The sequence below is a fragment of the Microcaecilia unicolor genome, chromosome 5 (assembly GCF_901765095.1).
Source record: "Microcaecilia unicolor chromosome 5, aMicUni1.1, whole genome shotgun sequence".
Taxonomy (NCBI): domain Eukaryota; kingdom Metazoa; phylum Chordata; class Amphibia; order Gymnophiona; family Siphonopidae; genus Microcaecilia; species Microcaecilia unicolor.
The window spans coordinates 100,027,793-100,054,290 of record NC_044035.1 but is presented as its reverse complement, the minus strand read 5'-3'; the positions used below and the strand labels follow the sequence as shown (position 1 = coordinate 100,054,290).

General features: G+C 47.3%; 1 protein-coding gene across 1 annotated transcript in view; it reads right to left on the bottom strand.

Moving 5' to 3' along the window:
- LOC115470171 (solute carrier family 22 member 15-like) overlaps window positions 1-26,498 on the bottom strand; it is a 118,122-nt gene that overhangs the window by 49,118 nt on the left and 42,506 nt on the right. Inside the window, exons 5-6 of the mRNA XM_030203127.1 lie at window positions 20,019-20,148; window positions 13,567-13,782 (exon numbers count right to left, since the gene is read on the bottom strand). Coding sequence (XP_030058987.1) covers window positions 13,567-13,782; window positions 20,019-20,148 — 346 coding nt within the window. The remainder of the gene's footprint in view (window positions 1-13,566; window positions 13,783-20,018; window positions 20,149-26,498) is intronic.

Sequence of the window (26,498 nt, the reverse complement as noted above, 5' to 3'; positions counted from 1 at the left end):
GCTCGAGCCGGCCAGTCCAGTATGTAGCAAGACAATACACTTCAAGGGAAGACACAACTCCAAAGGGGAGGCGGGCGGGTTTGTGAGAACAATCAGCCTGCTGTCCTCGAAGAATACTTTCTACAGGTATGTAGCATTCGCTTTCTCCGAGGACAAGCAGGCTGCTTGTTCTCACTGATGGGGTATCCCTAGCCCCCAGGCTCACTCAAAACAACAACCATGGTCAATTGGGCCTCGCAACGGCGAGGACATAACTGAGATTGACCTAAAAAATTTACCAACTAACTGAGAGTGCAGCCTGGAACAGAACAAACAGGGCCCTCGGGGGGTGGAGTTGGATCCTAAAGCCCAAACAGGTTCTGAAGAACTGACTGCCCGAACCGACTGTCGCGTCAGGTATCCTGCTGCAGGCAGTAATGAGATGTGAATGTGTGGACAGATGACCACGTCGCAGCTTTGCAAATTTCTTCAATGGAGGCTGACTTCAAGTGGGCTACCGACGCAGCCATGGCTCTAACATTATGAGCCGTGACATGACCCTCAAGAGCCAGCCCCGCCTGGGCGTAAGTGAAGGAAATGCAATCTGCTAGCCAATTGGATATGGTGCGTTTCCCTACAGCCACTCCCCTCCTATTGGGATCAAAAGAAACAAACAATTGGGCGGACTGTCTGTGGGGCTGTGTCCGCTCCAGGTAGAAGGCCAATGCTCTCTTGCAGTCCAATGTGTGCAGCTGACGTTCAGCAGGGCAGGAATGAGGACGGGGAAAGAATGTTGGCAAGACAATTGACTGGTTCAGATGGAACTCCGACACGACCTTTGGCAAGAACTTAGGGTGAGTGCGGAGGACTACTCTGTTATGATGAAATTTGGTGTAAGGGGCCTGGGCTACCAGGGCCTGAAGCTCACTGACTCTACGAGCTGAAGTAACTGCCACCAAGAAAATGACCTTTCAGGTCAAGTACTTCAGATGGCAGGAATTCAGTGGCTCAAAAGGAGGTTTCATCAGCTGGGTGAGAACGACATTGAGATCCCATGACACTGTAGGAGGCTTGACAGGGGGCTTTGACAAAAGCAAACCTCTCATGAAGCGAACAACTAAAGGCTGTCCTGAGATCGGCTTACCTTCCACACGGTAATGGTATGCACTGATTGCACTAAGGTGAACTCTTACAGAGTTGGTCTTGAGGCCAGACTCAGACAAGTGCAGAAGGTATTCAAGCAGGGTCTGTGTAGGACAAGAGCGAGGATCTAGGGCCTTGCTGTCACACCAGACGGCAAACCTCCTCCAATGGAAGAAGTAACTTCTCTTAGTGGAGTCTTTCCTGGAAGCAAGCAAGATGCGGGAGACACCCTCTGACAGACCCAAAGAGGCAAAGTCTACGCCCTCAACATCCAGGCCGTGAGAGCCAGAGACTGGAGGTTGGGATGCAGAAGCGCCCCCTCGTCCTGTGTGATGAGGGTCGGAAAACACTCCAATCTCCACGGTTCTTCGGAGGATAACTCCAGAAGAAGGGGAAACCAGATCTGACGCGGCCAAAAAGGAGCAATCAGAATCATGGTGCCTCGGTCTTGCTTGAGTTTCAACAAAGTCTTCCCCACCAGAGGGATGGGAGGATAAGCATACAGCAGGCCCTCCCCCCAATCCAGGAAGAAGGCATCCGATGCTAGTCTGCCGGAGGCCTGAAGCCTGGAACAGAACTGAGGGACTTTGTGGTTCGCTCGAGATGCGAAGAGATCCACCAAGGGGGTGCCCCACGCTTGGAAGATCTGTCGCACTACCCTGGAACTGAGCGACCACTCGTGAGGTTGCATAATCCTGCTCAACCTGTCTGCCAGACTGTTGTTTACGCCTGCCAGATATGTGGCTTGGAGCACCATGCAGAGACGGCGAGCCCAGAGCCACATGCTGACGGCTTCCTGACACAGGGGGCGAGATCCGGTGCCCCCCTGCTTGTTGACATAGTACATGGCAACCTGGTTGTCTGTCTGAATTTGGATAATTTGGTGGGACAGCCGATCTCTGAAAGCCTTCAGAGCGTTCCAGATCTCTCGCAACTCCAGAAGATTGATCTGTAGATCGCGTTCTTGGAGGGACCAACTTCCTTGGGTGTGGAGCCCATCGACATGAGCTCCCCATCCCAGGAGAGACGCATCCGTGGTCAGCACTTTTTGTGGCTGAGGAATTTGGAAGGGACGTCCCAGAGTCAAATTGGCGCAAATCGTCCACCAATACAGGGATTTGAGAAAACTCGTGGACAGGTGGATCACGTCCTCTAGTCCCCCAGCGGCTTGATACCACTGGGAGGCTAGGGTCCATTGAGCAGATCGCATGTGAAGGCGGGCCATGGGAGTCACATGAACTGTGGAGGCCATGTGGCCCAGCAATCCCAACATCTGCCGAGCTGTGATCTGCTGGGACGCACGCACCCGCGAGACGAGGGACAACAAGTTGTTGGCTCTCGCCTCTGGGAGATAGGCGCGAGCAGTCCGAGAATCCAGCAGGGCTCCTATGAATTCGAGTTTCTGCACTGGGAGAAGATGGGACTTTGGGTAATTTATCACAAACCCCAGTAGCTCCAGGAGGCGAATAGTCATCTGCATGGACTGCAGGGCTCCTGCCTCGGATGTGTTCTTCACCAGCCAATCGTCGAGATATGGGAACACGTGCACCCCCAGCCTGCGAAGTGCCGCTGCTACCACAGCTAGGCACTTCGTGAACACCCTGGGAGCAGAGGCGAGCCCAAAGGGTAGCACACAGTACTGGAAGTGGCGTGTGCCCAACTGAAATCGCAGATACTGTCTGTGAGCTGGCAGTATCGGGATGTGTGTGTAGGCATCCTTCAAGTCCAGAGAGCATAGCCAATCGTTTTGCTGAATCATGGGGAGAAGGGTGCCCAGGGAAAGCATCCTGAACTTTTCTTTTACGAGATATTTGTTCAGGGCCCTTAGGTCTAGGATGGGACGCATCCCCCCTGTTTTCTTTTCCACAAGGAAGTACCTGGAATAGAATCCCAGCCCTTCTTGCCCGGATGGCACGGGCTCGACCGCATTGGCGCTGAGAAGGGCGGAGAGTTCCTCTGCAAGTACCTGCTTGTGCTGGAAGCTGTAAGACTGAGCTCCCGGTGGACAATTTGGAGGTTTTGAGGCCAAATTGAGGGTGTATCCTTGCCGACTATTTGCAGAACCCACTGGTCGGAGGTTATGAGAGGCCACCTTTGGTGAAAAGCTTTCAACCTCCCCCCGACCGGCAGGTCGCCCGGCACTGACACTTGGATGTCGGCTATGCTCTGCTGGAGCCAGTCAAAAGCTCGCCCCTTGCTTTTGCTGGGGAGCCGCGGGGCCTTGCTGAGGCGCACGCTGCTGACGAGAGCGAGCGCGCTGGGGCTTAGCCTGGGCCGCAGGCTGTCGGGAAGGAGGATTGTACGTACGCTTACCAGAAGCATAGGGACCAGTCTTCCTTCCCCCGAAAAATCTTCTACCTGTAGAGGTAGAGGCTGAAGGCTGCCGGCGGGAGAACTTGTCGAATGCGGTGTCCCGCTGGTGGAGAGACTCTACCACCTGCTCGACTTTTTCTCCAAAAATGTTGTCCGCACGGCAAGGCGAGTCCGCAATCCGCTGCTGGAGTCTATTCTCCAGGTCGGCGGCACGCAGCCATGAGAGCCTGCGCATCACCACACCTTGAGCAGCGGCCCTGGACGCAACATCAAAAGTGTCATAAACTCCTCTGGCCAGGAATTTTCTGCACGCCTTCAGCTGCCTGACCACCTCCTGAAAAGGCTTGGCTTGCTCAGGGGGAAGAGCATCAACCAAGCCCGCCAACTGCCGCACATTGTTCCGCATGTGTATGCTCGTGTAGAGCTGTTAAGACTGGATCTTGGCCACGAGCATAGAAGAATGGTAGGCCTTCCTCCCAAAGGAGTCTAAGGTTCTAGGGTCTTTGCCCGGGGGCGCCGAAGCATGCTCCCTAGAACTCTTAGCCTTCTTTAGGGCCAAATCCACAACTCCAGAGTCATGAGGCAACTGGGTGCGCATCAGCTCTGGGTCCCCATGGATCCGGTACTGGGACTCGATCTTCTTGGGAATGTGGGGATTACTTAGTGGCTTGGTCCAGTTCGCAAGCAATGTCTTTTTCAGGACATGGTGCAAGGGAACAGTGGACGCTTCCTTAGGTGGAGAAGGATAGTCCAGGAGCTCAAACATTTCAGCCCTGGGCTCGTCCTCCACAACCACCGGGAAGGGGATGGCCGTAGACATCTCCCGGACAAAGGAAGCAAAAGACAGACTCTCGGGAGGAGAAAGCTGTCTTTCAGGAGAGGGAGTAGGATCAGAAGGAAGACCCTCAGACTCCTCGTCAGAGAAATATCTGGGGGTCCTCCTCTTCCTCCCACGAGGCCTCACCCTCGGTGTCAGACACAAGTTCACGGACCTGTGTCTGCAACCTCGCCCTGCTCGACTCGGTGGAACCCCGTCCACGGTGGGGGCGTCGAGAGGTAGACTCCCTCGCCCGCATCGGCGAAGCTCCCTCCGCCGACGTAGTCGGGGAGCCTTCCTGGGAGGTGGCCGCGGTCGGCACCGCACGCGGTACCGACGTCGGGGACCTCAACCTGGGCGATGGGCCAGCCGGCGCCACGCTCGACGGTACCGGAGGCGCAAGCACCGCCGGTACCGGAGGGGTAGGGCGCAACAGCTCTCCCAGAATCTCTGGGAGAACGGCCCGGAGGCTCTCGTTTAGAGCGGCTGCAGAGAAAGGCTGAGAGGTCGATGCAGGCGTCGACGCCAGAACCTGTTCCGGGCGAGGAGGCTGTTCCGGGCTGTCCAGAGTGGAGCACATCGACACCTCCTGAACAGAGGGTGAGCGGTCCTCTCGGTGCCGATGCCTGCTGGGTGCCGAATCCCTCGGCGACCCAGAGCTCTCGGTGCCGACGCGGGGAGGAGACCGGTGTCGATGCTTCTTCGACTTCTTCCGAAGCATGTCACCGGAGCTCCCCGGCACCGACGAGGAGGACGTAGAATCCATCCGTCGCTTCCTCGGGACCGAGACCGAAGAGGGTCGATCCCGGGGGGGCTGTACCGCAGGAGCCCTCAGGGTAGGAGGAGACCCACCCGAAGGCTCACCGCCACCAGCAGAAGAATGGACAGCCCTCACCTGCACTCCTGACGATGCACCTCCGTCCGACGACATCAGCAGACGAAGTCTCGGTACCACCGACGTCGATACAGTCGCCCGATGCCTCGGCGCCGATGCAGAGGTCCGATGCCTCGATGCAGTCGATGGAGCGGCAGCCAAGGAAGATGGTCCGGACGCTGACGACGTCGATGCACTCGATGCCTCCGGTGCCGATGCCGACGAAGAGCCCGAGAACAAAACGTTCCACTGGGCTAATCTCGCTACCTGAGTCCGCCTTTGTAACAGGGAACACAGACTGCAGTTCTGAGGGCGGTGCTGGGCCCCTAGACACTGAAGACACGCAGAGTGCCTATCAGTGAGCGAGATTACCCGGGCGCACTGGGTGCACTTCTTGAAGCCACTGGAAGGCTTCGATGTCATGGGCGGAAAAATCACGCCCGCGAAATCAAAAGCCGAAATGGCGAAAATTGAAGCACCAAAATTTAGAGGGAGAAAAATCTCGACCGAGGCCAAAAGAGGCCTACCCCGACAACGAAAAAAAACTTACGGGGCAAAAACTAAGAAATACGGGAAGGGCAGAAAACCCGAAAGGGTCTTCCGGAATACTACCGGAGCGCTTCCCGAACTTTTCTCAAGGAAAAAAAGGACAAAAACACGTCGAAAAGGACGCGCGAGGTCGACTCTCTGGGGCACGAACGGCGTAACACGACCGTACCGAGTGCAGACGAAAGAAGACTGGCCGGCTCGAGCCGGTTTCGGGCGGGAAGACGGCCGCGCATGCGCGGTGCGCATGGGCGCGCGAGGACTAGCAAAGGCCTTTGCTAGTAAACTTTCCGATGGAGGGGGCTGCCGAGGACGTCAACCCATCAGTGAGAACAAGCAGCCTGCTTGTCCTCGGAGAACTCTGCACTACACAGTTGCACAGAATTGCCCCAGGAATAACGCAAATCCTGCACTGGCTCAACCTCTTTGCCAGAGCTTGGTATGCACCTTTCTGTGTTATCTAGTGCTTTGACTCCCTTACCATGTTTGTTTCATCTCAGCAAAAGCCTCCTCTACTTTTATACCAAGACTGCCAAGTTTCAGCTCTACATCCATTCAGAGTCTTCCTAGTGAGTTCCTGCATGCTTGTGTTCTCCACCTTTCTTCCTTGGCTCCCACAGTATATGACACTCTACATCATGTTCTGGGTTTTGGGCAGCTACGTCCTGATGGCTGGCAGAACTGGAAGGCTCAATTTGAAGGGAAAGTGACCACTATAGGTGAAAAAACAAACCATGTCCTTTTCCAGACACAGGGTGCCCCATCTAGTGGACAACTGATCTATGGACCCCGCCTGCTCACTGCTCCCAAATCCTTTTTACAAATGACAACTGTCAGAAGTTCATCAAAAATTCAAAATGCTACGATATGGTGAATTTCACTACAATCTACTATCCAATTTTTTTTACATATATATTCTGCCAAACATTGAGGCAGATAATCATACATGCACAATTCAACATACAAAGCACCATAAAAAAAAACAATATACATATACAGTGCACTCCATTTAAGTGCACGTCGGATAAGCGCATGCTCAGTTTAACTGCATGCCGTACTTCGGTTCCGTTTTTGGTGCCAACAATTTCTATGGGGACAAACTTTGGTTTAGCGCACCACTGATAAGTGCAAGATTCGCTTATATGCATGTTTTAAGACTGCTCCTCTGCAGGAAAGACTCCACATAAGCGCACGCACGGAATATGGAAGCCGATTGGCATGTGGCAAAGGGGCGGTAAATTTGAAATCTCGTTGGTTAACTGCCACAGGCAGAATAAGGAAAAGAAAGCTGTTAAGAGTGTACACTGGAGTCGGAGTCGTCATCGCGCAACTGTAAGACTTTAACACTGGCTGAACGAATAGAAGTTCTTAAAAAATTACAAAACAAATAAAGTCAAGCATTTATTGCTAAAGAACATGGTGTCAATCCCAGTCAAATTTCACATATCTTGAAGCAGAAAGACCAGCTTCTGGAAGACTGGCAAAACAATACAAATCCACAATGGAAACAGGCGGGAAAAGCTGAGGAGGTAGAAGATGCTGTTCTTCGGGGGTTTTCTTAAGTCAGGAGCAGACAGTTTCCTGTCAGTGGTCCACTGCTTATGGAGAAAGCTAATCAGCTAGCTGAAAGTCTTGGACTAACTGAATTCAAAGCCACTGTTGGATGGTTAGAAAGATGGAAGGAGAGGAACAACATAAAATTCAAGAAACAGCATGGTGAGAAACAAGACGCCGATGACTTTGGTGCTGAAAGTTGGGTTGTTTCAGTTCTTCCTACCATCTTGAATGAGTTTGCACCTCGTGACATTTTCAATGCTGACAAAAACAGTCTCTACTGGCGAGCGATTCCTGATGGAACACTTGCATTCAAACAAGCCAAAACTACAGGAAATAAAATGTCGAAGGACCAACTGACGATCCTCCTTTGCTACAATATGGATGGGAGTGAGAAGTTGGAACCCCTCGTCATTGGAAAGAGCAAACAGCCCCATTGCTTCAAGAATGTTAAGCGACTTCCTGTGTCATACGAGGCTAACGCAAATTCATGGATGACTGGGGAAATTTGGAAGCAGTGGCTAAAGAAGTTAGACACTAGAATGCAGGCACAAAAGCATCAGATTTTGTTGCTTTGTGATAATTGTGCTGCACACAGTGATGATGTCAGGCTGTCTAACGTCAAGGTGGTCTTCCTGCCACCAAACACTACCTCTCTGATCCAACCTATGGATCAGGGCATAATAGCCAATTTCAAACAACATTATCGGGCTCTTGTGCTACGTCGTCTGATGAGCGTTATGGATGACCAGACTGGCAAGGATAAACGTGCTGTTGAACTGGCTCGTAATCTATCACTGTTGGATTCCCTACATATGCAGAAAGAAGCCTGGAATCGTGCTACACAGGCAACCATTGTGAACTGCTACAAGCGGGCAAACTTTGTTAGGGATGTGGAGAGGGATGAAACAGATGCAGCTGTTGCAAACATGTCAGATGAACTGGCTATTGACATCCCAGCCTGTGTTACTGAAGAGGAGTTTCATCACTACGTAGCTGTTGATTACGATCTACAAACAGTTGACAACAGCACTGATGTCCAGATATGTGCCTAAACGCAGGCAACGGCTGATGATGAAACAGATGATGAAATGAGCAGCGAGGCACATGCTGATGAAATTTAACAACCTCCTGTCACTTTTGCAAGAGCGCTGGAGAGTCTCAACACCATGCGGGCCTATCTGGAGACCACTGGATGTCAGTGCTATGACAGTTTTTACCATCTGGCAGACGTAGTCTATGAAACTCACAGACAGAAGAGTGTACAGAGGACTATCACTGATTACTTCAAGTAAGCCTAACATCAGTTAACGGAGACTGTATACTGTACGTATAATAAACAGTACTGTACATATGTTTATCAGATGTCAAGCTTCTTTGTGTCACAACGGTTAAGTGCACGCTCCGGTTAACTGCATGTATTTCTTTGGTCCCAGACCCTTGCACTTAAGCGGATTGCACTGTATATGTAATCAAATTGCCTACCTGGCTACTTAGTCTAATATAAATAATACATACAGTAATTAAACATCAACCATCACACTGCAAGATGAAATATTCTTCATCCTTTTACCTGTCCCGCTTCGCAACACTAATCCCAATATTCATTCTGCAGTCCCTAGGAAATGGAAGGCATCATGGCCAATCAAGACAGATGGAGAAAGCTTGTTGCCTGATGTGCAGCAATGCACAAAATGAACTAAGAGAAAGAGAGTGCGTTATTTACAGTAGCCTTTGGGACTCTAAGTTTTTAACATCTTCGTTTGATAGAACTTAAAAGTGCCCTACACACCTGTGTAAAATATCATTCCTTTAATGATCTGAAATGTATGGTTTTGCAAGCTGTGCCATACTTTCAGAAAGAAGGAGACCGTTGGCGTGTTTTGCTACAACAGGAGCAAAAGTGGATTTTTAGATTGCGCTTCCTGGAGCCCACTGGACTGAATGCACAAATAGAATGGTGCCATTTTTTCTAGCTTAATTCTCATAGGCTAGGAAGTTCTAGCGTCTGAAGTCATTTTCTGTTTTTATAGGGGGCCATTTTTCTTTCAGAGCAGTGGCAGGCACTTAGATCCAGACACGCTGTTTTTGCGAGTATGAGATTGTTTGTTGTTTATAACCAAAAGTATGGCTGTGTGAGCTTTCAGTGATCTTTTGTTTTTTCTTGACTTCAGAGCAGCCCCTCCAACCAGGACCCTGAAGCAGTAGAGCGAAACGCTGGCCATTGTCAGCCTGGGGCATTGAGAGAAGACATTGGCGCAGCATAGTCCCACAAGTGCCATGCAGAGATAAGTGCTTTACTTTTTGCCTATATGGGGATTATTAGTGATTAGTCACAGTAGTTCCTCATGACTTTACTTTGCTAGTTTTGATTGCAACATTATATCTTGGATTAACAGCATACAGTTAAAAGGATTTATAAATGATAGCCTGTGGAAGGTATTTTGCCGGTAATGAAGAGAAGATCTTTTTGATCTGTTTAGCTCTGTAGATTGTCATGATCTTTGAGCTCTTTGAGGCCTTTTCCTTCCTTTAATGAACTGAATCACATTTTCTGAGCATTTTCATATTGTGAATTTTAGAAATGCCCCTGAACTGCCCATACCCCTCCCCTGGCCACACCTCCTTTCCAGATCCACACAATAGAATTTACACACACCTCTTTATAGAATATGCCTAAAGACATGCGTGTAAATTCTAATTAGTGCCAGTAAATGCTTATTGCCCAATTACTGGCACTGATTGGCTTGTTAATCAATTAAGTTGCACATGCAAATTGGATGTGCATCCAAATTTGCACACACAACTCAAAGTGCCATATACAGAATCCAGGGATGTATGTGCAACTTTATTATTATGAATTGTGAGGAACCCCTGAGGGATATTGTCAGGCCCCTTATCAAGTCCAGTAGGGGATACACCTATATATTAGTGGTGGTGGATATGGCCTCTAGATTTCCCTGGGCAATGCCACTACATAACATCTCGGCTAAAGCCATAGTGGCAGAGTTGTTGCGTATATTTTGTGAGGTGGGGTTTCCCAGAGAAGTCCTGACGGATAGGGGTACTAACTTCCTGCCAAGTACTCTAACCCAAGTATGGGAGGCGTTTGACGTCAAACATATTCGCACAGCAGCCTACCACCCCCAAACTAATGGCTTGGTAGAACGCTTCAATAAGACTTTGAAAGCTCCTCTACGGAGGGGGTTGGGTTCTAATTATGAGAACTGGGATCAACTTTTGCCCTTTGTCCTCTACTTATGTAGGGAGAATGTCCAGGCATCCTTGGGGGTCTCACCTTTTGAGCTAATGTACGGGCGGGTTCCTAGAGGTGTTTTGGACATTTTTAAGGAACAGTGGGTGGCCCCTGACTCTGAGGATAGGACGGTCGTGTCTTTTCTATACAATTTGAGGGAACGTCTACGAAGGTTGGGGAAATATTCCCGGGAGTGACTCAAAGATAGCCAGGAAAACCAAAGGATCTATTATGATTGAGGAGCTAAGAGGAGGGAATTCCAAATAGGGGACAAGGTCCTCATTATGATATCAGATTCCCCGCATAAATTTACCAGTAGGTGGAGGGGACCTTGGACAGTGCAAAGGAAGTTGGGGCCCACTAACTATGAGATAAGTAATGAGAGAGGAAGGACTCAAACATACCATGTTAATGTCATGAAACCTTGGCGGGAAAGAGGGATTTTGGTTGCCCAGGGGGTGGATGAGCAACAGGAGGAGTTGGGGCCCCAAATTTCAGATATATTCAAGCCGTCAGAGCCCCACATTAATATGACCTTAAGCCCCAGGCAGCAGGAAGATGTGCGGGAACTCTTAGAAGAATTTCGGGATATGCTGACCCCCTGTCCAGGAGAAACGCATCTTATAGTGCATGAGATCATAACGGAAGAGGGCAAAGTGGTAAAACAGAGACCGTACCGATTGTCTCCGCTTAAAAAAGAAGAGGTCATATGGCAGGTGAAAGAAATGTTAGACTTCAGGGTAATTGAGGAGTCCTATAGCCCTTGGTCGAGTCCGGTGGTGCTGGTTCCCAAGGCAGATGGAACCTTGTGGTTTTGTATAGACTTCCACCAAGTGAACACCCTGGCAGCGGCTGACACCTATCCAATGCCGTGGTTAGATGAGTTGTTGGATAGGTTGGGTACAGCACAGTATCTGTCCACCCTAGACTTGACCAAGGCATGGCAGAAGACGGCGTTCAGCACTCCGCTTGGCTTATACCAGTTCAAGCGTATGCCTTTCGGACTTAATTCGGCGGCTAGCTGCCAATGCCTCTTAGATAGGGTGTTGCGGCCTCATCAAGAATACGCTGCGGCCTATATGGATGATGTGATAATCCACAGTCCAGATTGGGGCACTCATATGACTCAGATAAGACAGGTTCTTACCTCCTTCCGGAGAGCGGGACTCACTCTAAATCCCCAGAAATGTCACTTTGCACAAAGGGAGGTCAAATATCTGGGGTATCAGGTGGGGAACGGAGAAGTAAGACCTTTGGTGGATAAGGTCCAGAGCATTAAGGGGTTCCCTTGTCCTTCAACAAAAAAAGAGTTAAGGGGCTTCCTGGGGTTAATTGGGTACTATAGGCGATTTATTCCCCATTTCGCAACCCTGTCAACCCCTCTGACCAACATGTTGATGAATAGGAAGCCCAATCAGTTGCGGTGGGAGGGAGAGGAGATGGAGGCATTCAAGAAGCTTCAGGATGCCCTGTGCGAGGAGCTGGTGTTAAGAGCTGTAGACTTCGATAAGCCTTTTATTTTACAAACAGATGCCTCGGGGGCGGGGCTGGGGGCTGTGCTGTCCCAGATGCATGGGGGGGAAGAACATCCTATTATGTACCTCAGTCGTAAGTTGCTTCCACATGAAGAACATTACACCACTATTGAAAAAGAGTGATTGGCCATAAAATGGGCCATACAAACCTGCCAATATTATTTAGAGGGGCGCCCGTTCAGACTGGTGACAGACCATGCCCCCCTGAAATGGCTGACACAAATGAAGAATAATGCCAGGTTGATGCGCAGGTACCTAGCCTTATAGTCATTCCAATATGAGGTGGAACATTGGGCGGAGAAGCTCTTAGGAAATTATCTAGGATTGCCGACCCAAACTCGGTTGGAGTCTTTGAGTCTGGGTCTGGCAATCACTTAAGGGGGAGGGTATGTGGGGAACCCCTGAGGGTCAGGGAAGAAGGGATCCAGGAGAAGAGCAAGATGAGTAGGTTTCATACCCGGGATTCCAACTACAAGTCCCAGGATCCTAGGGGCTGGGAAGCCACGCCCCCACAGAGGCATAAGTTTCCCAAGATCCGGAGAAGGGAGGAGGACTACAGTTCCCAAGAACCCCTGCAAAGCCCTGGAGGCAAGGGAGAAGCCAGGAAACTACAAGTCCCAGGATCCCGAGGGAGAGGAGGGGGATTGGCTGAGGAGGAATAATCAGGAGGGAGAGGACCAGCTGGGGACCATAAAGGGAGAGGAGTCCATGGAATGGGAGGTGGAGAAAGAGGTCGGAGAGGAGATCCAAGCCCAAGATGACTGGGAACGTGAGCCCATGGTGATTGCTGCCCTAGCTCAGGTACGAGGAAAGAAGTTGAAAGGCTTCATAACAAACCTTCTTCACGGCTGAGGAAAGCTTGGAGGAAAAGTTAAGCAGCTATTCCACTCAAGGGGGAGAGAGGTGCCGTGCTGTAAAGCAGTGAATGATTTCAGCTGTGGCCAGAAGTCAGACCCGGCTGGAGAAATAGGTAGTGACTTGAACTGTGTCCAGGAACCTGGCCATGCTGGGGAAGCAGTGAGTGATTTGAACTGTGTCCAGAAGTTATGCCATGCTAGGAAGCAGTGAGTAATTTAAACTGTGTCCAGAAGTGGTGCCATGTTGGTGAAACAGTGAGTGATTTAAAACTTTGTCCAGGAATCAGGCCATGCTGGGGAAGCAGTGAATGATTTAAACTGTATCCAGAAACTGTGGCCGGCGGGGGGGAGGAACAAGGGGTGATACGTGATGTAACCAAGGACTGTGTCCAGAAGAGGAAACGTCTTGGCCTTGCTGATGGAATAAAGCAGTTTTAAGTATATTTTTGGAGTCTGCTTCAGGGAGTGCTGTGTCCAGGGAAGGGCCCTTCCAGTGTCAGCCGAGTTCATACCTGCAGGAAGGCCTGAAGGTGGTGGCCTGCTGACAGAATACACCATATTTTATCACTAAAGGAATACAGTTATTAGTACATAAGGCAATTGTTATATAAGTATTTTTTTTCTCTCTATTCCTATCTTGGATTTATTCTTTGTTCATTCTGCTACTGACACATCCCCATTTTCTAACTTACCAAATATACATCAAGATGACAGTTCGCCAACGCAGAATTGGATGTTTTACTAGGTCCAGGATGCCAAAAGCAGAGTCATCAACCTTCACTGCACATAGTTTCAGTTTTATAATTGACTCACTCTTTCCATTATTACGAGCCATGTAATGTAGCACTTCCTCAGCTTTAGCAGTGTTTCCATGGGAATACAGCCATCTTGGTGACTCTGGAATTAAGCTGCAAAAGAGGATTCAAAATTTGGAAAAATGAAGCCCACTGAGAATTATTTCTTGCTCATAACAGGTGTTTTGTCAAATTATATACACAGGGTTATGTTAAAAATGTTTTGTGTAAATGTCTCAAATCAAGTTTTCAGTACCAAAATCCACAGCAGCTGTCAAAAATAATAGGGTTGAGAAAAAAAAATCACAATAAGGTAATAGAATGGTTGTATATCAATGTATTGATCCCTGTCGGATCATGAAGTGCTTAGAATAAAAAGCAAAGTAAAACCAAGGGCAGAGGTAAGATGAGCACCTAAGAATATCACAATGTACATAATGAGAATAAATATTCCTCGATAATGGTCTACATTTTGCAATGTACAAAGCATTAAAATAGCTCATTTAATGCATCGGTAGTAAAACAAAGAGTCTTTACTTGATCCAACTGTGCAATCACTGATTTTTGCACAAGATCTTAGAGTTCAGCTCTCATTCAGATAGTCATGAAGATACATAGCTAAATCTTTTTCCAAAAAACTCTAACATCTGAATATAAATGCCTCATTATGCTAAGAACACACTTGAATAATTAATTGGTTCTTCACTCTTCAAAGCCTTCAGAATTACTGTAATCTCTTTAATAACTGCCCAGAATATTATTAGAAACAGTGGGTTTTCTGAAGTCTAGGGTGGGCTATTAACGAAGGCACAATTTCTCTCCTCCACCCTGCACCCCCCCAAATGCAGTAGCATAGCCAGACCTGTTATTTTGGGTGACCCACAGTTAAGTTGGATAGTCCTTCTCAAACTATCTCCCTCCCCCCACACACTTTTATCCTGCATCTTGCTCCCTCTCCTCCACCCCCCGAATCTGGCATTTGCTGCCCGCGGCCTGGTAACTCTCCCCCCTCCCACCAATGTACCTTAACTCCTTAATGGGCAGCAGCAGTGACATGCATCTGCTACCTAAACCGGCTCCACAGGCTAGTCTCTGCCACATCCTGCCATACAGTAAACAGGAAGCGACATCAGCAAGGGTGAGACGTGGCAGAGGGAAGCCTGCGGGGCAAGCACAGGCAGCAGATGCACATCGCTGCCCTTGTCTGAGAAAGTGATGAGCTACACTGAGAAGGGAGAGGTTCAGAGAGAGGGGGATTTGCCAAGCCATGGGCGGGCAAGTAGGGGCAAATGCCAGATCCACACGTGAAAGACAGGGAGAAAGGGGAGAAAGGCAGCCACTACTGAACTGTCTTGGGTGGGCCTGTGCCCACCCAGAATTATGCCCCTGCAATAACCATTTCTCTCCTCCATCCTGCCCCCTGCAGTAACTGGTACCATTCTCCTCCACCCCTCCCCCAGGCCCCCAATGATGACCAGATCTGTCTTCTTACCTCGACTCGAGGTTAAAGTGCTGGGCCGGAACAGGGCCTTGAGCTGCACATGCATGTTCACAGCCCCCACACCAGCCCAGCACCATAACCTTGAGACAAGGTAAGGAGAGAGATCCATCATTGCTCTGGGGGGGGGGGGGGGGGAGAGGGAGTAGGTGGAGGGTGGAAGACAACAATGTCTAGAGGGGGTGGGCGATTATTGAGGAAATCCTGATTTGATCTGAAGACCAAATTTTCTATCGTTTTTGGGTTCTTAAGCAGGGAGGTGGGCGATTATTAGACAATATGGTAAATTAGAAATTTTTAAATACAAAGAAATACTTCAAAGCAACCAATAAAGGAATAACTGCCCAGCTGATTATTTAGCCAATGATTCCTTATAACTGTAAATATGTAAAAGACTGAACTTTGAAATAAGAATCTACTCTTTTTATCTGTTCATATCCAATTATCTAAAGCAACCAAGTCCCTATCTTTTTGATATAGTTCAGAATCAATTACTCCCATATCAGACAGGCTGACACTTTCATTAGAAATGGTGTCTTAACAAGTTTAACAAGCATAAAAAATGTCTGTGCTGGTATTACCACTGCAACAAAATGCTCCTAAGGCAAAGGCTATTTAATCAGCTGTGACCCATGCAAAGCAGCTCATCATTATTCAAATAGGTGAACAAGGATTGCATTAAGGTACTCAATTTGCACTAATGTAGCATGTAAAACTAAAGGTATAACTAACTTAAGTTAAGTTGGCAGCCTAACATATTTGCAGATGTTCAGATGTACTTCAAAAAGGCCTTCTGCGGCTCCTCTGAAATCGAAGAGCCGTGGCCTCTACAGACCAATGAGACACCTTCCTAAATGAGATCCCCTCTTGAGATCTGGCAGAAGGCTCAGAGTGTAATCTCAACCTCCGCCCACCCCCAACCTACCCCCGGGTTAGGCTATCCCCACCTACCCCATTCAAAGATATGCACAGGTTCTTCAGAGAAATAATCCCTCATACATTTTAGGAGTGTCGCTCACAAAAATGTTTTTTTTGTGCTATAGACAAAAATGCATTGCTAATACTGGTGCTCAAGAATTGTTGGTTTTTAAAATATGTTGCTCAAAAGAAAAAAAAACATTTTCACACACCAAGACACTCCTTAGAGGAAACATTGTGCTGATTCTAGCCTTCTCATTCCATGGATCAAGTTGGCATTAGCTGATCCAATGTTCCCCTTTACCCAGCATATACAGAACACAAGAGACCTTCAGGTCAATTAGGACCACTTTGATTACCAAAGCAAGCACAGTACTACTACTACTACTACTACTATTTAGCATTTCTATAGCGCTACAAGGTGTATGCAGCGCTGCACAAACATAGAAGAAAGACAGTCCCTGCTCAAAGAGCTTACAATCTAATAGACAAAAAATAAATAAAGTAAGCAAATCAAATCAATTAATGTGTACAAGAAGGAAGAGAGGAGGGTAGGTGGAGGCGAGTGGTTACAAGTGGTTACAAGTCAAAAGCAATGTTAAAGAAGTGGGCTTTCAGTCTAGATTTAAAGGTGGCCAAGGATGGGGCAAGACGTAGGGGCTCAGGAAATTTATTCCAGGCATAGGGTGCAGCGAGACAGAAGGCGCGAAGTCTGGAGTTGGCAGTAGTGGAGAAGGGAACAGATAAGAAGGATTTATCCATGGAGCGGAGTGCACGGGAAGGGGTGTAGGGAAGGACAAGTGTGGAGAGATACTGGGGAGCAGCAGAGTGAGTACATTTTGCCAAGCTTGTCTGCATATCCTGAACCCCGCTTCAGCCAAGCTTGTATGTAGGTCCTGACTCCTGCTTCTGCCCAGCTTTGTGTATATCCTGAGTCCTGTTTCTGCCAAGCTTGCTTGTATACCCTGAGTCCTGTTTCTGCCAAGCTTGCTTGTATATCCTAAGTCCTGTTTCTGCCAAGCTTGCTTGTTTACCCTGAGTCCTGTTTCTGCCAAGCTTGCTTGTATACCCTGAGTCCTGTTTCTGCCTAGCTTGCTTGTATTTCTGGAGTCCTGCTTCTGCCTAGCTAGTGTGTATATCCTGAGTGTATATCCTGAATCCTGTCTCTGCCTAGCTAGTGTGTTTATCCTGAGTGTATATCCTGAATCCTGTCTCTGCCTAGCTAGTGTGTATATCCTGAGTATTGTGAAGAATAAGGGGCTGTCCTATCCTGGGTAGGCCACTAGATGGCGCTGTTCCCATAGAAATGGGGGGAAAATGTCCAGGATGAGTCACTAGAGGGAGCCAGTAGGGGAATGTCCAGGTGGAGGTTGCTAGGACAAAGGAGAGTCCTGGGCTGGAAACAGGTGTAGGTGGTTGTGGGCTGGGTCCTGCCTGGAATTAGGGGGAAGAGCCTAAAGAGGTGGAGAAGCTAATTAACCACCTTATACCTGCTTGTGTGGTGAAAGAGGAGAGAGGAGCTGGAGACCTGGCAGCTGGAGGAAGAAGATCCCCTTGAAGGTATTGGCTGAACTCTGAGGACTTTTGAAGCTCTCTGCTGAAAAGGTGGCAGCTGCACTACCGTCGGAGAAAGAAAAGTAAATGTTTTTGTTTGGCTGTTTGAACTGTGAGAGTTTGAGGAACTGCTTTAAATGTTTGAATTGAAGAAGAAATGTTTAAGTTAGAGAAGGAATAAGCCATGAAGATTATGTTAAATGGCAACTAATAAAACCTTTAGTTATAAGAAGCCTGGTGTTGGTGAACATTTGTGCAAGGTGAAGAGGAGGCAGAGAACTCCCCTGTGTTTGAGGCAGAGTCCTGGTGAATTACCGAGGAGTGTAGAGCCCAACCGTGACTGTGTGTGAAGGAATCTAAGCAGGGTCAGCCCTGGCCAGAGCCTGGAAGGGTGACCAGCTCACAGTGTATATCCTGAATCCTGTCTCTGCCTAGCCTTTGTGTAAGTCTTGTCCCCTTGGTCTGTCTTGTGGCTTAGCCTAGCTTCCTTCATGTATCCCAGCCCCAGGGTGGGTCCTCTGGATCTTCAGTTCCTGCCTTATCCTGCAAGTCCTGCCGGCCACCTGCACTCCAGAGCTCAACTCCGGAGGAACGGTGGCCAAGCGCAGGTGAAGCTGTTCCTGTTCTGCCTGTTCTAGTTGCCTGCTCTTCCAGGGTGGTCTTGCCTGCCGCTGCCGCTCCTCGGCAGTGGCCCAAGGGCTCACGAATTCCGGTTCTGCCTCGGGGACCCGACATATACAAAGGTTTTGCGGGAAACACGGCCCTTGTGCACACACCCTGACAAAAACCAGAAATGTAGATGCACATTGGCACTGTTCTTCTGCAATTTAAATATGTCTATTAAAAATTGTTTGCACTTAAAATTTTGAAAGTCTCATATTTAAGCGCAGAACAGGAGGCACTGATGTGTGCTTGCACTTTTGGTTTTTCTTGGACTCGCACACATGCATATATCTCACTTTCAGTGCTTCAAACCTGCATGAGCTTCCTTCAAGGCTACCCCTGAGCTGATGGTAAGCTTTTTGGTGTTAAAGGCCATCATTTGCTTCTGTGCACTGCAGCACTGCTATCTGAGCATTGGGAAGGAATACTAACTGACCTAACTGCACCCATTTAACTGCATATCTGTGGCAATGATTAACACACATCTTAACACCCATGCTCCACTTCTTTGGGTATGCTGCACACAAGAATTTGCGCGCAAATCAGGTACTAAACCTTTTTATCACTAGCAGTGGATCTCAACCTTTTTTCAGTCTGGACACACCTGATGGACAATGTTTGCATATGTGACACACTTCATACATGTCCCTCATGGACCTTTAGTCTGATACAGTATGGCAGATGTTATAAATTAAATGTAAACATGCTTTGCATACACAACACCCCCTAACAACAGATGTAGTGCATTTTCTCCAAAGAAGTTACCATACAAAAATAGATATATAGATATAGATATATACACATACACACACTAGGTGTGGGCAATAATTGTAATCATGATTAATCACAAAATTAAGCCTTTTAATCACGCGATTAAAACGACGTGCATTTTGGGCCATAAAGTGTTATGACATTTTTATAGCTCTCACTACCACCATCCTCTGGTCTAGGAAGTTTAATATTTGATGGGATGGAGAATGGGGGCTGCGACTGTACTGAGAGAGAGGAAGGAAAATGGAGGGAGAAAGGTATGGTTGTAGCTGTGCTGGGAGGGGTAGGAGGGTATAAAATGGCCAGGATCTTCAGGGAAAGACTTTCTGGTTACAGTTCAGGCATAATTAGTGTACTGAAGTGTTTCCCAAGTGGGTCCTGGAGTATCCCCTTGCCAGTCAGGTTTTTAGGCTATCCACAATAAAAATGCATGAAAGAGATTTGCACACAAGTTCATTTTGAGTAATTTTTTAGCTCACTTAACTCTATAGTTCTTTTGTCAACAGCTTCTTCCTGCTTTATATTCCCCTCAATCCACATTCCAGGCATCTTCTACACACTTTAGATGAAAAAACTGCCACTACACAGTTCTCAAACCACTGCCTAAGTAGCTGAGGTGAGGTGAGCCTGCAGTCAGAATTATGTAACTATCTGGCTGAAGTTGGATCCACTTTTGCTGCAAGATCTAATTCAACTTAACTTTACTATTCACTAAGCAGCAGACAATACAAATGTATATCCAGTGTACAAAACTTGTTGCATTTGATAGAAGAGTGAACGCTGAAATACATAATGTATGATGTGTCACCTTGACATCTACAGTTATGTGAAAAATTGAATCTTAGCATATGTTTTTGCTTTTTCATTTTTTTAAGACTCTTCCTCACTTAATTTTACTAAAAACGTTACTTAAATGTATTAATATAAAACAGTAAAATTTACTCACAAAGACATAAGAAAGAAGAAAACTCCTGGGGAGTTGGCCACCATTGCAAGGGTGCGCCAATCCCTTATGTAATAACCCAGTATAGCATAAAATGCTATGCCCACTGCAAATGTCAAATTTGTTAAAGAACCTAAAAACAAAACAAAAAAAGCACAACATTAAAAATAAAATTTGGATGTCATATTTTATTTCTGCAGTTCATCTTTACATCCTCTGATGCTGTCTGAAAGTTCAGGCACAAGAAAGTTTATAGTTAGGATTTTTCTATAGATTATTTCATTTTTTAAAATCATTTACAGGCAAAGGGGTTTGCTTTTTTTTAAATTGGCCTAAATAAAAGGCATCAACTCTAATTCTGATGCTGGTGCTCTCAGCACATTCTACTCTAACCAATTTCTTATTGAAATTGAGACACCTTTTATTGAACAAACAGAACAAATGTTAAATCACATCCTACATTTCTCTCAAAGATCAACTGTGTACTGCCAAAGTTAAACAAGCTTAGGATTTGCACGATCTTTACAATAAATCCAGCTAGCCACTTAAATGCATGTCAACAATATGAGTACTTACTATTTGAGGGTTCACAATTATGAGAGGTTTTTAGATATTAACTGTGGTTGCAAATAATGCATATTGACGTAACCACGCTAATGGCCAATTCTAGAAAGCCAATGCCCTTTGCAAAAACTTCCCTTCTCCTTATCACATGACAAAGAAGTGTATGAAGAGGGATGAAGGTGCCAATGTAGTGCCACCATCTTGTGCATGGTGTACATCCAAAAAGCCAGCTCTATGTTGTTTGGGGAAGAATGCATGCCACATTGTTATAATTATCATCAGATTACCTGCACAGCATCACTGGCAATATGATTATAGAGTATGACCAGACTAAAATTAAAAATCATAAATGTGACTAAATTATGTAAAGTTACTTGAGATCGTAGGAAAGGTAAAAGTAGCTCACACTGTAGAAAGACAAGGCTAGGATGTAAATGTGAAGGGCAGCTAGGCTGAACACTTATATTATGATCCATAATGGTTTTTTTAATGCTAGGTTGCATTTTTCCCCATCCTTCACTGAAAATAAATATGCTGCTCCTGTTTTTTGTATGTGAATGAATTTTAACTCTTTTGAACAATTATAATTTATTTGTTCAAATAACGAAGTAGTAAGTTAAAATTCATCCACAAACAAAACAGGAACAGCGTATTGGTTTTCAGGGAAAGTATGGTGAAAAAATGCAAAAGCATTAAAAGCGAAGATACTGTAGCAGGTATTCTCCGAGGATAGCAGGCTTTATATTCTCATGCATGGGTAAAGCGATCCCGCGTTACCCGGTCCGGAGCTTATGACAAGCTATTAAGAGCTTTGTGGCATGCGAGACATGCTCTACTGCGCATGTGCGAGTCCCTTCCCGCCTGCTGCAAGAGCGCGGTTACCACACTACAATAGCATATATAATAAAAACACAAAAGGAGACAACTCCAAGGGGAGGCGGGAAGGTTATGAGAACAGAAGGCCTACTGTCCTCAGAGAATACCTGCTACAGGTAAGTATCTTCACTTTCACCGAGGAAAGCAGGCCTATTTATTCTCACATATGGGGAATCCCTAGCTACCAGGCTCACCAAAAACAACCACCATTGGTCAATTGGGCCTCGCAATGGCGAGGGCATAACATATGTGAGAGTGCAGCCTGAAACGGAAGAAATTGGGTCTAGGAGAGTGGTGTTAGATTCTAGACCCCAAACAGATTCTGCAATACTGTCTGTCTAAACTGACTGTCGCATCAGGTATCCTGCTTAAAGCAGTAGTGCGATATGAATATGTGGATCGAAGACCAGGTTGCAAATTTCTTCAATGGAAGCTGACCACAAGTGAGCTAGCCATGGCTCTGACAATGTGAGCCTTGACATGACCTTCCACTGTCAACCAAGCCTGGGCATAAGTGAAAGAAATGAAATCTGCCAGCCAATTAGAGGTTGTGCGTTTCCCTAATGGCGACCTCCTTCCTGTTGGGATTAAAAGAAACAAAAAGTTGGGCAGACTGTCTATGGGGCTTAGTCCGCTCCATGCAATAGGCCAATATTCACTTACAGTCCTAGGTGTGCAAGGTGCTCTTGCCAGGATGGCTATGAGGTCGGTGAAAGAAAGAAAGAATGTTGGCACGACAACTGACTGGTTCAGATGGAAGTTCGACACCACCTTAGGCATGAACTTAGAATGCCTGCGGAGGACTACTCTGTTGTGATGAAATTTGGTATAAGGTGCATCCACTACTAAGGCATAATACTCACGGATTCTACGAGCTAAAGTTAGCCACCAAAATGACATTCCAGGTCAAGTACTTCAGATGTCAGGAATCCAGTGGCTTAAAAGGAGCTTTCATCAGCTGGGTGAAAACGAAATTGAAGTCCAGTGATACTTGTGGAGGTTTGACAAGAGGCTTTGACAAAAGCAAACCTCTCATGCAACGAACAACTAGAGACTGTCCAGAGATAGGCTTACCCTCTACATGTTGATAAGCATTAATCGCACTGAGGTGAACCCTTATGGAGTTGGTCTTAAGACCAGACTCAGAAAGGTATAGAAGATATTCAAGCAGAGTGTGTGTAGGACATAAAATGGGATCTAACGCCTTGCCCTCAAACCAGATGGCAAACCTCCTCCATTTAAGAGAGTAACATGTCTTAGTAGAATCATTCCTGGAAGCCAGCAAGACCCGGGAAACACCATCTGGCAGATCCAAGGAAACAAATTCTAGGCTCTCAACATCTAGGCCGTGAGGACCAGAGACTGGAGGTTGAGATGAAGAACAGACCCCTCATTCTGCATGATGAGGGTCAGAAAACACTCTAATCTCCACGGTTCTTCGGAGGATAACTCCAGAAGAAGACAGAGATCTGTCGAGGCCAACAAGGAGCAATCAGAATCATGGTCCTGCAGTCTTGCTTAAGTTTCAACAAAGTCTTTACCACAAGAGGTATGGGAGAATACGCATACAGAAGACCTGTCTCCCAATGAAGGACAAAGGCATCTGATGCTAGTCTGTCGAGGGCCTGGAGCCTGGAACAGAACTGAGGACCTTGTGATCGATGTGCGTGGCAAAGAGAGCCACCGAGGAGGTGCCCTACATTCTGAAGATCTCGCGGGCAACATCCATGTTGAGAGACCACTCATGCAGTTGCATTACCCTGCTCAGTCTGTCAGGCAGGCTGTTGTTTTAGACCGCCAGATAAGTGGCGAGAAGGAGCATTCCATGCCGGAGACTCAATGCTACATCTGAATAGCCTTCTGACAGACGGCATGATCCGGTGCTTCCCTGCTGTTCATGTAATACATTGCAACCTGGTTGTCTGTTTGAATGAGCATAATTTGGTGAGACAGCCGATCTCTGAAAGCCTTTATAGCGTTCCTGTCACGGAACCCAGGATGGTGAGCCCTTGGGCTGCAGCCAGGCTGCAGCAGACAAGTCCTCTGGGGAGGCGCAGAGCAGAGGAGAACCAGGCACTGAATACAAACAGGATACCAGACATGGCAAACAGACAGAGCACACTCAAGACAAGCAACAAGCACCACCAGAAAAGGGAGATAGACTACTCAGGTGGGCCGCAAGGCAGATCCGGAACCCACTCTGTACGAGTCCAATACAGGCCTCACGGCCGAACTGGAATCAAATCATACCAGAGGGAAGGGGAAAGAAACAAAACGTAATCTCTTGAGCAAGTACTACTCAAGCAGTGCAAACACACTGCACTAAACAGAGCCACAAACAAGGAGTCAAAAGACACTACACATAGGCACAAAGGAACTGAAGGGGAAAAGACAACCCCAACTTAGACTCACATGGTAGAAACCACAAGTAAAAGATAAGAAAATCACACAGGAAGGCAGCACAGGACTGGGCTTAGAACCCTAGCTATAAATGAATAGTCCTAACCAACTCAAACAGACATCACACAGAGAGGTAGCACAGGACTGGGCTAGTAGTCCCAGCTAAACAGAAGAACCACCCACTCAAGCACAAACAGAACCAAACAGAGATGACACTCAGGGCTGTGCTAGATCCACAGCTATAAACAAATAATCCTAACCAAGTCAAACAGAAATCACACAAAGAGGTAGCTCAAGGCTGAGCTAGTAGTCCCAGCTAAACGGAAGAGCTGTCCACTCGTGCCACACAGCAGCAGCTAAAGGCTGAGCTAGTAGTCACAGCAAACAGAACCAATCAGAGAGGGGATGCACAGGACTGTGCTAGTAGACAAGGCTGCACTAGTAGTCACAGCTAAACGAAAAAACAACCCACTCAAACACAACCAGAAACCTCACAGAGAGAACTCAAACAGAAAACACACAGGAAAAACTCAAGACAAGGCCAACAAAGGAACACTCACAGCTATGCCACACAGCATTCAAGGATAAGGGAAGCCACTCATGAAGGAACACTCTAAGCTGTACCATACAGCACTCAGGGAAGAGGGAAGCCACTCAAAGAAATACTCAAAGGTGTGCCACCAGGCACTCAAGGAAAAAGAGAAGCCACTCACAGGAATACACTAGGCTGTGCCACACAGCACTCAAGGGAAAAGGGAAGCCACTCATAGGAACACTCTAGCCTGTACCATATAGCACTCAAGGATAAAGGGAAGCCACCTATAGGAATACACATGGCTGTGCCACACAGCACTCAAGGGAAAAGGGAAGCCACTCATAGGAACACTCTAGGCTGTACCATACAGCACTCAAGGGTAAAGGGAAGCCACCTATAGGAATACACAAGGCTGTGCCACACAGCACTCAAGGGAAAAGGGAAGCCACTCATAGGAACACTCTAGGCTGTACCATACAGCACTCAAGGGTAAAGGGAAGCCACCTATAGGAATACACAAGGCTGTGCCACACAGCACTCAAGAGAAAATGGAAGCCACTCATAGGAACACTCTAGGCTGTACCATACAGCACTCAAGGGTAAAGGGAAGCCACCTACAGGAATGCACAAGGCTGTGTCACACAGCACTCATGGGTAAAGGGAATCCACTCATAAGAATACACAAGGCTGGCCATACAGGACTCAAAGGTAAAGGGAAGCCACTCATAAGAATACACAAGCCTGTGCCTTTACATACATAAATCAGATAAGGAGCAATGCTCACACGAATCAGGAGACAGACACAGCAAAGAGTTAAAGCAGGCTAAAGGGAAAGGCTGCTTCTAAAACACAAATCAGCAAGAAGCAGGGCTTATACTGCAGTCAAAGGTTTAAAGCAAACAAAGGGGAAAAACACACAATGTTCTTACCAGAACTCAGCCAGCACACAGCTGAGTAAGGGACAGGAAAGGCAGGCAGAGACAGCGCATACCCAGCTGCATGGAAGCAAGGTAATCAAAGAAAGCAGCTGGGCTGGCAACAACCAGCTCTCTGAACAGTGAAAGGTAACAAGGGAAAACCACACAAGGAAACAAAACAGGTTTAAGCTGGAGAGCCTAGTTCAAACCAGAACCACACACAGAAAAACAGAACAGGGCTTTGCTTGGAAGCAAAGTTAACAGGTGTCATCTGTCATGGTCCCAGGCTTTAAACAAATAGTCACGGTCTCTGGAACAACGTGAGCCCTTGGCCTACTGTCATTGAGCGGCAGCAGGAGGCAAAAACCCCCAACCAGGGCTGGACAGGATTCAGGATGCTCAAGCAGAATTCAGGATTCTCAAACAAGCTTGGCAGGAACAGGATTCAGGATACTAGAACAGGATTCAGGATTCTCAAACAAGCTTGGCAGCAACAGGATTCAGGATTCTCAAACAAGCTTGGCAGCAACAGGATTCAAGATACTGGAACAGGATTCAGGATTCTCGAACAGGCTAGGCTGGAATGGAAGCTGAAAGCAAACAGGGCAGACACAAGCAGGAAGGGAACTGGAGCTGAAGACAAACAAGGCAGACACAAGCAGGATACAAAGCTGACCCACACAGACAAACAACAGAACTATGACTAAAGGCTGAACCTAGCACACAAACAGACCGAGAAGAACAGAAGCAGAAGTGCACACAGGCACCCTAAACAAGAAATCAAGACAGAAGTGCCCACGGGCACACAGACAATGAACAAGGCAGAAGTGCACACAGGCGCACAGACTATGAACAAGGCAGAAGTGCACACAGGCATACAGACTATGAACAAGACAACAAGAAATCAAGACAGAAGTGCCCACGGGCACACAGACAAGAACAAGGCAGAAGTGCTACACTGCACACGGACTAACCTGAAGACCTTTGGCATTGCAAAGGCCCTGAATGAAAGTCCACCACTTCCTTATAAACAGGACAGAGCCAGGAAATACACTGAACACCAAAGTGAGGCTTGAAACACGCAGGAAGTGGAAACCCTTGAGGACAGAGGCAGGAAACACACTGAGCACCAAAGTGAGGCTTGAAACACGCAGGAAGTGGAAACCCTTGAGGACAGAGGCAGGAAACACA